Raw genomic sequence first — 13136 nt, forward strand, 5'->3', positions numbered from 1 at the left:
CTCTACTCTAAATCTTTTACCAATATAGTCGATTTCATTTGTTACAGATACAGACGACTAAATCTGTAAAAGGTTTAGTCGACTATATTTGTAAGAGATTTAGTCGACTGTCTGTAAGACTGTCAGAGATTTAGTCGACTATGTCTGCAAAAGATTTAGTCGACTATGTCTGTAAGAGATTTAGTCGACTATGTCTGTAAAAGATTTAGTCGACTATATCTGTAAGTAAGAGATTTAGTCGACTATGTCTGTAAAACTGTAAGAGATTTTGTCGACTGTCAAATATTTAGTCGACTATGTCTGTAAATGATTTAGTCGACTGTCTGTCAGAGATTTAGTTGACTAAATCTCTTTCCGATAAAAACAACTACCTCTGTTACAGATGTAGTCGACTAAATGTCTTACAGAAATCTGTAAGAGATTAAAATGAACACTACATGCTTGATTCTTTAAACAAGTTTGAAAATCATATTCAGATCCACATCAAAGGCGATGGTTTTAAACTCTTCTCCTGTCTATTCTATCTATATTTATCTATGTTTATAGGAAACTGTTGCTCTTTATCTGACACTTTTCTTCTTCCTCCTTCTGCTGCTGCTGCTCAGTGGAGGAGTTGGCTGATCATACAGAGGAGGTGCAGCGGATGGAGAGATGCCTGAAAGAAGGAGAGCGAGCAGAGGAGAGAGTCAGGTAAGAACAGACACAGAGAGAGAGAGAGAGAGAGAGTTTTCCTCTCTTCTTCCATTCCCCATCGTCCCCTGTGTAAACGTCCTAATCAAAAACACTTAGACAGTCTTAGGTGCGGCGTACAGTAGGCTTCTTAACTGAACATGTGTTGAACAGAGCTGCTATAAACTCTGGAGGCGAACACGGTTGAAACGAGTCTGTAAAAGCGACAAAAAAAGCCCAAACTTTCATGTGTTTTCGCTAATATTTCTCACTGAAAACGTTCCTATCAGCTCATGTCTGTTCCTGGATTATTCCAACAGAACGATGACACGGGAGGAAAGAAAGAAGCAGATATTAGGGCGCAGGGGTCAGAGGTCAAACCCCTACATCCGTTAGAGTAGAGCAGTGGTTCTCAAACTTTTTTGGCTGTACCCACTTTTTTTTCCCCCGACAACAACATTTTTCTAAGATAACTATTTAAAAACGACTATGATAATGGAATGAATGAGTGATAAAACACATTTTAAAGAATCTAATTTTGTAAATACAGTAGTCCATTGCTATATCGCGGTTCACCTATCGCGGCCTCTGTTTCGCGGATTTTAATTTTTTTTTTACAGTGCACTTTTGGATGCATTTTTGTACAGCGCATGAACGCGCATTGTGCTCTGCGTCCTGATTGGCTAATGCTGCGTTCACCCACCAGTGACACATCCAACTCGCTCCTGCTGAAGCGAGGAGCTGTGCTCCTTTTTCTCCTCTCATAAACATAAACCACCAGTGAAAAAAGCCGGTATGATTAGCGGCTAATGCTATGCTAGCTCAGTGCTACAGAGAGAATTTTTACCTGCTACTTCCACCTCCTCGCTGATTCTCCTCCACACCTAATCCTTCCTAGTCCTGTCCTGGTTATAAAGCTCCAGGTGGTCACACACAGCTTCTACTCTATGGTTGAATGGGTGAACAGACCAGTGTCTGTGTTGACGGCCTGACGTCATCATCAACAAAGACTCTGAATCAATGTCTGATCACTAACAGTGTGACTCCAAAATGCTGTATGTTTGTGAAAACAGGCTTATGTTTTAAAATCTACGAAGGTTTGACCTTTGAGTGTTTAAACAAGAGAGACATTTTAATTCCTGTCTGAGAAAAGTGTATAAAGTGTGTGGTGAGAGGTTTTACAGCCTTAAAACATGTATAATAATAGTAAAAAATAAAGCTTCATGGATTTAGCCTATTGCAGGTTATTTTTAGAACGTAACCCCCGTGATAAACAAGTATTTAGTGCAGTGGTTCACAACCTTTTTTTGGATCGTGACCCCATTTTGATATCAAGAATTTCTGGAGACCCCATAGACATTTTTTTTTTTTTTTAGAATTAGTTTTTGATGATGTTTGAGCTCTGATATTTATTTATTTTTACTGCATTTTAGTTGAACTACTGTAGATTTATATATTTCACAAAGTGAAAATATAGACATACAGTTGTTTAAGATTGTGTGCTGTTTTAATTAAAAAAAAAAGAATAATAATCAAAAAAGTTCAAAAATCTACTTTTAATTTTTCAGAAATTTCATTCGACCCCACATGGGGTCCTGACCCCATGGTTGAAAACATAGATTTAGTGACTCCTGAATAGATTTATTTGTATAGTTTGTATCATTTCCAGTCATCTCACTCCTGGGGTGGGACCAAAAATGACACTTTATTTGTTAATTTTCCACTCTCTCTCAAGTACCCCCTGTAGTACCATTGCGTACCCCCAAATGGGGTTACACGTACCCCCATTTGAGAAACACTGCATTAGATTGATGAATCGATTCATATTCCTACCATCCAACTACATTGATCTGTCCTCGGCAAGTTTGGCCTTCCAGATGACATAAATCAATCTAAAATCTTCACTGCAGCTGTGGCTAACATGTAGCGTTAGCGTTAGCTCTGCAGAAGCTAGATGATAATCATCATGTTAAAAGGACAAATATCAGGTTCAACCACGGCTCATTTAACCTGAACAGATTTATATTAATTTGTATTTATATTGTATTTTTATATTGTATTTTTATATCTATATTTAATATTGTTTTGTTTTTTTGTTTTTTATTGAAAAAACAAACACAAGTGTCAGGTAATTCTAATATGTATTTTTATTGAAAACTGAAGTGTAGGTTGAACTTAAAGCTGCATGATTAATTGATAAAAAATTGAAATTGGATTTTTTTTTTTTTTTCATTTTTTATTTAAGGTGATTTTTAAAAAGTCAAAATCAGAAAGTGGATTTGGCGTGCGCTAAGGACATGGTCCCTTTAAAAACTGTCTAAAAACAGGTTTCAAATACTTTTGAAGTGCACCTGCTAGAACCTCTTCTTTTTAAATGTAAATTTTATGTCATTTTTTTTTCTAAAGCAAGTTTCTCTTTTTAAAAATCCCAAGGGATTAATTTTTGGTTGGGCAAGTTGTTATTTTATTCCACGGGGGATTTAACATTCTTTATTAAAGCTTTGCAGTTGCTCTTTATTCCCAATACGGAAATTAGTTTTCACTTTTTTTAATTAAAATGAAATACTTTCAATAATTAAATCCAGTGTTCTTTTTGTTTTAAAGGGGAAAAAAAAAATCGGAAATCGAGTTTTCAAAGTAAAAAAATCTGGATTTTGTTTTGAGCTAAAATCATACAGCCTGAGCTGGACTTTACTCAAATAAAATGTGAATACTTTTGCCTTTAAATGTTGTTTACTTATGTGTTTATGTCCATAATAACTGGACTGTACAGTATTCAGGTTTTTACTTCAGTCTCACTGGTTACATTTTTATTTTGGCTGGAAAAATGCTGAATCATTTTGGATCAAATCGTTCTAAATTAACCAAAAATTGTCCTTGAATCAAATCGGCAACAACAAATTGCGATTCAAATCGTAAAACGAATCGTTCCACCTCTACGGTTGACCCCTTGTGTGTCGGAGCAGTGCTGATGTCATCAGTGGAGTGTGTATTTGTGTGTGTTTGTGTGCAGCTGTGCACTCATAGCTGTGGTCGTGACCTCACCGTGACCGCCTCCGACTCAGGGAGGGTTTTTTTTGTTTTTTTTTTTCATTGGAGCGTTTTCATCGTCAACCGACAATTTAAAACTTAGTTCAGAGGCTTTATGGGTTACTTTCTGAATTATTACATTTTATTACGTTCACCCTAATCTCAGGCTCGGGATGGTAAAACAATTGGCGTGTCGGCATATTACATCCACATGCAGGACTCTGCTGTTTACTGTTAACCCAGTATTATCTAATAACTGCAAAAGACATGAAAGGTTTTTAAGCAACACCACCATGTTAATGGTTTCCATCTGTGCTGTGGGAAATCCCCTCCTTTCTCTACAGGATGCCTCCCCTGCTTCCTTTCTTTCTCTCTCTTCCCCACTCTGTTCATCCTGAGTTCCCTCTGAGGAACAATCTATCAGCTTTTTATCTTTCCTCTTTATTCTCTCTCTCTGCTAGCTGCTCCAGCTTTTATTTTACCACCTTACTGGAACTCAATTTTAGTGTAGACACTAAAATAGTTTGTTCCCCATCTATTTCGTTATCACAAACAAATGTAATAGTTGTACATTCAGGAAATCAAACGTCGTAATTTGGTCAATTTGAATTTCAAAGGAGAGATTAAAATGGATTAAACATTTACATGTTGCACCTTAAAGGAATCATCCAGTGTTTTTACAAGTTTGGCCTAAAATCTTTGAAATGTACTTATTAGATCTATGTCTAACAAAATGCATTATTATGCACCATATTCATTTAATTGCCATTTAAAAAACAAGACAGGTTTACTTTTTTAGAGCCTGCTTTCCACCATCTTGAAATCACATGATTGATGACATCACAAGGCCCCACTGCCTGTAAACATCCCATTGTTTTCTATTGGAGTGAAACATTCAGCCTGATTTTTAGATCATTTACCAGCTTTTTTTGGATGAAATGTCAATGTATGCAGCTTTTGGTTGCTTTAAATAATCAGTAAAAGTTAAAGATGTTGATGTAAACCTCTTTTGTTTACCGCACGAGAAAAAAAAAAGTCGAAAAATCTGTGACTGCAGGGGGCAACAGTTGCAACTCTGCGGTTTGGTAGTAGACAATGAAACAGAGAAGAAGAGCTCTCCCAAAAGACCTTCACTTCCCTTTAAACAGTGCGCTGACACGCTCTGGTGGCTGAGGTTAGGACTGCCACCTAAAAGGGCGGCCGTGGCTCAGGTGGTCGTGGGTTGTCTTCTGATCGAGAGGTTGGGGGTTCGATCCCAGTACCTGACTATGTGTTGAAGTGTCCTTGGGCAAGACACTGAACCCTAAGTTGCTCCCAGTGGTCGACTAGCACGTTGCATGGCAGTCCTGTCCCACTGGTGTGTGAATGTGAGAGTGATTGGGTAAATGAGCTGATATGTAAAGCGCTTTGAGACTGCTTCAGTGTGGTGATAAAGCGCTATATAAAATCAAGTCCATTTACCAAGTCCATTGGTGATTGATATTGTTTTACATGTTTTGGTTTTTCTTTGTATGGTGATGTGTTGTTTTTGTGTAAAGCACTTTAGAATTGTCTTGTACATGAAAGGTGCTATTATAAATAAACTTGACTTGACTTGGAACTGTCGCCCCCCTGATCACTGTTTTTTTTTTCTTTTTTTTTTTTTTTCCTGTTTTTATTCTCGTGCGGTAAACAAAAGAGGTTTACATCAGCAACTTTAACTTTTCCTGATTATTTAGAGCAAATGAAAGCAACAAAATGTGGCATTTTGACCAAAAAAGCTGCTAAATGATCTAAAAAACAGGCTGAATGTTTCACTCCAATAGAAAACAATGGGATGTTTACAGGCAGTGGGGCCGTGTGATGTCATCAATCATGTGATTTCAAGATGGTGGAACACAGGCTCTAAAACTGTAAAGTAGGTTCATTTTTAAACGGCAATTAAAGGAATATGGTGAAAAATATTGCGTTTTTTTTAAGAAATAGATCTTCCAAAAAGTACATTTCAAAGACTTTTAAAAACAATTTTAATATTCTTTAATCATATTGCACATTGTTAGCACTCAGTGATGAAAACAATAAACACTATTTTATTGTTTAAGCTCATTTATAGTTTTCATTGATTCATTCATATATCAAAATAAAAAAGATAAATAAAAAAATGTTGAATTATGATAAATTAAACCTTCTCCTTCAATTTAAATTTTTTTTTGATTAGATTTTAGAGGTATGGGTCATAAGTGAGGGTTTATCATTTAGGTGTGTGTGCGTGTGTGTGCGTGTGTGTGTGTGTGTGTCGCTGAGGATGTTTGCTGCTCAAGAGTGGCCCAAGCGTGGCTGTGGAGGGAGGTTTGTGGAAATGGTAATCATTTATCGTATCGATTCCTGCTGCGGCTTGAGCAGCCGTCACGTGCGCATGTGTACGTGCACGCGCTCGTCGACACAAAAACTGACTCACGTACACACAGTCGCACTGTTGCGTGGCAGGAATAGACCCTTTCGTATTGATCCCCCCTTCACATTCCCTTAGCTCAGCCTACCCCCCCCCACACACACACACACACACACTAACGCAGAAGTTGAATTTAATCTCTAAGTTTGTAAAATACGTCTGAGAAACGTGTGTTTATTTTGTTCTCTTCCTGTTGCTGCTGCTTCCTGTTTATACGCGCTACTTCCTGTGTGAATAATAGTTGAACACGATCACATTTGTTTAATCTTCCTGTCATCCTTGGGGTCAATTTGACCCCATTCAATGTTTATACTTAAAAAAATAGTAATAGTTGACTTTATTTTACTTTTTTTAATTGCTTCACATTTCGACTGTTCCTAATTTGATGGGTTCAATTAATTAGCAACAAATGATCAAGTAAAAGTATCAACTATTAATTTTTTCATTATCAAGGAGTTATTTATGTATTCAATAAATAAATAGTGCCTGACACAAAAACTTAATCAACAATTTTCTGGAAATCACTTTCTGGAAGCAATCTGACCCCAAAGGTACAATGTATAAGTAATATTTGAGGTTAGTAGGAGGGATATTAGAATAGGAAGGATATAAGAGGGATAATAGAATAGGAGAGATAATAAGAGGGTTAATCCTCCTATTATCCTTGGGGTCAATTTGACCCCATTCAAGGTTTATAATAACAATAATAGTTCCCTTTTTTTAGGTTTTTGCTTCATATTTCATCGCTTTTCCTAATGTTTTGGATACAGTTGATTAAGAACACAGTTATTATATTTTTTATATATTAGTGTTCATCAGGGGTCAATTTGACCCCAAGCTGTTTTAGCTGTGTAAAGCAAAGCAAAAAAGAGCTAAAAATAAGAAGATAACAATGTTCAACAATGAATCATTATGGCTAAGAGTCATGAATGTGCACCCCAATTGAGAAAAATTTGGATTGTCACAGTGTTATTTAATGAAGAAAATTACCTTGGGGTCAGATTAACCTCAAGGATAAAATGTGTTAGTAACTCCCCATTCAATGTTTATCATTAAAAAAATAATAGTTAACTATTTATTTTGCTTCATATTTCATGACTTTTCCTAATTTGATGAGTACAATTAAGCAATTCATTACTATGATGGTATTTTTTCCATTTGCTAAACACTTATTGCACACAACTTAGCTGTTTGCGACCCATGTTTGACCTTACATTCATTTTCTGGAGGCAAATATCCCTGGGGTCAGATTGACCCCAATGGCAAAATGTGTTAGTAATATTTGATGATAATAGGAGGGTTAAAATAGCAATCATAATAGTGAGTTATTTTAGAAGAAAAAGGCTTTGTTGTTGATTTACCACTCATGAAGAGGGTTTCGTGTAGCATCTCCAGGAATAAGGTGGTAAGATGAGTTATTCTGTGTGTTTTTGTGCAGGTTAATGGCCGTCACTCTGGAGAAGGAGGTGACGGAGCTCAGGAGAGATCTATCTTTGGCTGTTGATCACAAACTAAAGGCCGAGCGTGAGAAACAAGATGCACAGCTTCGGGTAAATACATACGAGCACTTGGCAGTATTCATTAAAAATGGCTTGCGTCAGCATATTATTAGAGCACATGTTAAGATATCGCCTGTAATTACAGAAAGGCTAAACCAAAATGACCACTCTGTATTATTTAAATGTAATTATCTAATCCTTTTGCCAGTCATTGCATTGATTTTTCTTGCTGACGCTGTGGGTCAAAGAACTTGAGCCAGGTTTACTGAACTATACACACTACACACACACACACACACACACACACACACACACACACACACACACACACACACACACAAATATGAATAAATATAATCTCCCTCCTGCTTGGTCTCATACATTTTAAATCCTCAAAGGTCTTTCTTACCTTTCATTCTACCTCCTCTCCTTTACCTTTTTGATGATTAGTGACGTATATCCGCTGCATATTATGAAAGTAAAATACACAAAATGAAAACAAAAATACCTACCTCCAATTATTACCTTAAAAAACACACAAATATGAGCCCCCTAAAACACAAAAAGACAACAGAAATACACAAAATGACATTAACGCACAGACACAAAGTCCTAATAAAACAAAATATTAAACCAAATGCAAATAAAACATGCTCAACGACAACAATAGTACACAAATTTGCCTAAAAACACACAAAAATGAACCCAAAAACCCAAAATGACCAGAGAAATACACAGAATGACGACAAAACACAAAATATGGGGCAACAAAAATGCACTAAAATGAATCCAAAACACACAAATAAACAAAAAAAATGATACAAATGAGGGAAAAAATACTTATAAAGAACTAACTAAACAGAAATACTCAAATATTATGTACCTAAAACACTAAAAGACAACAGAAAAAAAAAATGAGAGTAAAGCACAAAAAAAACAAAATATAGGACAACGAAAACGACTCCAAAGCCACTAAACAACAACAAAAACACACAAAATGACATGAGAAACACACACAAAGTCATAATAACAAAATAATACACCAAATAACAGTAAAATACACAAAATAAAAACAAAATACACACAAATAACCTAAAAATACACAGAAATCAACTCAAAAAACAAAAATGACCAGAGAAATACACAGAATGATGACACAACACAAAATATAGGGCAACAAAAACACATTTAAATGAATCAAAAACACACAAAACAACAAAACAAACAAATATTACATAGAAACACATAATCATAACAAATAAATTCACAAAATATGCAAAAGTACATAAAAATGAGTAAAACACAAAATGAAAACAAAATACACACAAATGACCAAAAAACGCACATAAATGAACCCCAAAAACCCAAAATGACCAGAGAAATACACATAATGAAAGTAAAATAAACAAAATGACAACAGAAATACTGAAAAATGACCCCCATAAAACACAAAAAATGACACAGAAAATATGAATAAATATAATCTCCCTCCTACTTAGGCTTGTACTCTTTAAACCCTCAAAGGTCTTCCTTACCTTCCATTCTACCTTCTCTCCTTTACCTTTTTGATGATTAGTGGCGTATATCCGGCGCTAGAGCCTGGATTATCTTGTCCAAGACAGGGAGGGGGTGAATGCGGGACCTAAACCTAGCAAGGTGATTTGGAGCATTAATTCCTGGGTGTAATATTCGCGTATATTCCCTAATGTTGAGGCTGGGAGCTAAGGGAGGACTCTCAGGGGAGAAACGCTTGTCAGAGCTGAGCCGCCACAGTACAAAGGCAGAATGGATAATTAAGGGTAAAGCTAGTGCGCGGAAGTGATGTTCATTTACAACTGGCAAACTTTGAAATCAGTCTTTTTTCTTCTGCAAGGGTTCATTCAGATCTGGATTTTGCTTTTCTTTTTTATTTTTTGTTGAGATATTTCACTTTTGTTACTTTTCCCTTCCTTGTTTTTTTTTTTCATAGTCGCCCACTTTCTCATACTTCACTTTTTTTTTGTCTCATTCCTTTTGAATAATGCAACCCACTTTACCTGCATGGCTGTGCTGGGTGCACTGGGGTTTAACAACCGTGGATGCTGCAGGGCCTGGTGAGACGGCGACTCGGGGCCGTCTGATTGGTCAGACAGAAACCAAGCCGTTGCTCAGCCAGACTTTTTTTTTTTCTTCTTCAGCTATTTCACGACTATTGAAAGTTCTTTCATCTCAGCCTTTGCTGCACGAATGAGACCTGCCATCCTTGCCAACCATGATCAAATATTGTTGTGAGATATAGTGAGTTTTTCACTGGTTTGTCAAACATGTCTGGGATGAAGTAGACGTTGCAATTGTTGCATGAGTGTTTACTTAAATCAGTATTCGACCTGGAGTTTACCTCAAGCAAAATCCTTCTGTTGGTCAGATTAAAATGAGTTTAACACCTGCTGTGAGCTTTAGAAGTGAGTTTGTAACATTATGGGTAAGTTTTATCGTATGCTGACAATCTTGGCCCCCGGCCTGATTGTTTTTTTTTTTTGCAGTTCCAAAAAGTTAATGCACAGATTGACTCCAAAACTAATCAAAATGGCAGAAAAATACACCAAACAAGTGTAAAATACACCAAATGAAAACAAAATACACACAAAAACATACAGAAATGAACCCCAAAACTCAAAATGACCAGAGAAATACACAGAATGATGACAAAACTCAAAATATAGGGCAACAGAAATGCACTAAAATAAATCAAAAACACACAAAATAACAAAAAAAACATACAAATATGAGAAAAATGCATATAATGAAAGTAAAATACACTAAAAATAACAAAAACAAAACAGAAATATACCAAATGACAGCAAAAACACACAAAACAACAAAATATAGAACAACAAAGTGTAATCCAAACCCACAAAATGACAACAAAAATACTCAAAATGATCAATAATAACAAAATAATTCACAAAATGAATGTAAAATATGCAGAATGACAATAAAATGAGACAAAAACTTACCTAAAAACACGGAAACGAACCCAAAAAACCAAAACAACAAGAGAAATACACAAAATGACGACAAAACACAAAATATAGGACAACAAAAACGCACAAAAATGACATTAAAAAAGGCACACTGTCATAACAAAATGATGCCCCAAATGAAAGTAAAATATTCAAAATTACAAAAAATGTTGATAACGTGACATACGGATCAGACAAACCCATCTCTGCTTTACACGCCCACACTGTTTGCATCTCAATGACTTCAAACGGTGTTTAAACATCAGTGTGATGTCATCAGCTGTGTGAACTCCTTCATTAGGTCCGATCTCTCGTATTGATCAGCAGGGAAATGAATTATACAGCAGGGGAGAAAATCAAAGGGTCTAAAATGGTAAATGGTACACTATGGTGGCCTACAGAGGAAATCTATATTACAAATTGCCTTTCTGCACAGAAGTTGAACCTGAGATAGCTCTTTCATTTCGGCGTATAAGTTGTGTACATTTTTGCGTGTGGATTGCAGACATGTTTGTTTATTGACTTTTTCTGCTATCGTAAAAACAATATTTGCATGATTTCTGACAGTTTTTCACTGGCATCCATGAGTTTTGCTGCCTCTGCATGACTCCAGTTTAAAACACAACTCAACATAAAGTCTGTTTTTCCTACTGATCAGTTCAGGTTACACACACACACACACACCATGCAATCATGGTCATTAGCGTATTTACCACAGCTTTCTTAAGCATTGAGGTTTTAATGAGAATTTGTACAGAAGTTTTCTGAGCTAAAGTTTGAGGTTTTTCTTTTTTAATGACTTCTTTCAGTTTCTCTGATTAATACAACGACTGATGTCATCCTGTTGAATTACAATTAAACAGTAGACATGAATCACTTAGGCTCAGTGGGGAGCCCAGGGATTAAAGCGGCAAGATTTGCTGCCGGGTTGACATCACTGACAACGATGCAGATGCAACAAATTAAAGGTTGATGACTTTTTCTGTTTTTTTTTTTCTTTTCTTTTTTTATTTCTTATGAATTCATAACAGTCGGTGATGGTGGTAGGAGTCAAAGTGAATGCTTGTCATGTTTTTCTACTTTGAGTTATAGTAGATGGCTTCAGGGCAAGTTTTACAGTTGATAATTAGATGGAAAAATGTGCATACATGCAGAAAAGGCATCATATATAATCTTCTAGAGATATAAATGTAAAGCCGTCCTTCACATGCTTCATAATACATTGACAAAGTAGCTAAAAATGTCAAAGTATTGTTGCAGTTAATAAAGTAGAAGGATGTATTGCTTGAAATAGAGTAAAAGATTAACATAAAGGCAGTATAAAGAGTCTCTTTTATTTATTATCTATGTTATTCAATTGTAGAATAATATGTTTTCAGGTTAAAACGTATGTAATCTACTGGTTAATTGATAATACATGGGTCAGTTTTCCTTATTTCTACTGTTGCTGACCATTGTTCTCTGCTTTTCCAACATTTAACAGTACAAAAAAGTAATACAAATGAACCCACACGCGTACCACGAGTGTTTGTGTGCGCACCATGAGTGTTTGTGTGCGCGCCACGAGTGTTTGTGTGCACGCGCGCCACGAGTGTTTGTGTGCACGCGCGCCACGAGTGTTTGTGTGCACGCGCGCCACGAGTGTTTGTGTGCATGCGCGCCACGAGTGTTTGTGTGTGCACGCCACGAGTGTTTGTGTGCACACGCCCCACAAGTGTTTGTGTGTGTGTGCACTACGAGTGTTTGTGTGTGTGCACCACGAGTGTTTGTGCGCACGCGCGCCACGAGTGTTTGTGCGCATGCGCGCCACAAGTGTTTGTGCGCACGCGCGCCACAAGTGTTTGTGCGCACGCGCGCCACAAGTGTTTGTGCGCACGCGTATCACGAGTGTTTGTGTGTACGCGCGCCACGAGTGTTTGTGTGCACGCGCGCCACGAGTGTTTGTGTGCACGCGTATCACGAGTGTTTGTGTGCACGCGCGCCACGAGTGTTTGTGTGCACGCATACCACGAGTGTTTGTGTGCACGCGTATCACGAGTGTAATACAAAATTACAGAAATATACACAAATGACTTAAAAAAATTCACGATGGCAACAACAAAAAATAACAAATGAGAAAAATTACAAAATTACAAAAACACAGAAAACAAATTCACAAAGAAATGTCTCCAAAAGGACGACAAAAAACACAAATTGGCTCATATTACACAAAACAACAAAAAACAAACAAAAGGAGAGGAAAATATGCTAAATGACTTCAAAAACACGTATAAAACGACAGAAAGTGCAAAATTAGAAGACAAAAAAATTTCACAAAAAGAACAGAAAAATTAGAAAAAAGCCATAAATTACACCAAAAACACATGAAATGACAACATAAACTTATTGTTCTTCCTTGTAATAAAGCTCACATTAGTCTTTATTTTAAATGTTAATGTTGAATATTGATAATGTGGCCCTCAGATCAGAAAATCCCTTTTTTGTGGCCCGGCTGTGATAAGATTT

At 36.4% G+C, this 13136-nt stretch overlaps 1 protein-coding gene across 2 annotated transcripts in view; it reads left to right on the forward strand.

Moving 5' to 3' along the window:
• The first annotated feature begins 636 nt into the window (after positions 1-636).
• The window catches only part of LOC114454443 (myosin-16-like), a 153674-nt gene continuing 141174 nt past the window's right edge, over positions 637-13136 (forward strand). For both annotated transcript variants that reach the window (XM_028434917.1, XM_028434918.1), the window contains exons 1-2: positions 637-690; positions 7569-7680. In XM_028434917.1, coding sequence (XP_028290718.1) covers positions 644-690; positions 7569-7680 — 159 coding nt within the window. In that variant the 5' untranslated portion in view covers positions 637-643. The remainder of the gene's footprint in view (positions 691-7568; positions 7681-13136) is intronic.

Source organism: Gouania willdenowi, chromosome 20 (genome assembly GCF_900634775.1).
Source record: "Gouania willdenowi chromosome 20, fGouWil2.1, whole genome shotgun sequence".
Lineage (NCBI taxonomy): Eukaryota > Metazoa > Chordata > Actinopteri > Blenniiformes > Gobiesocidae > Gouania > Gouania willdenowi.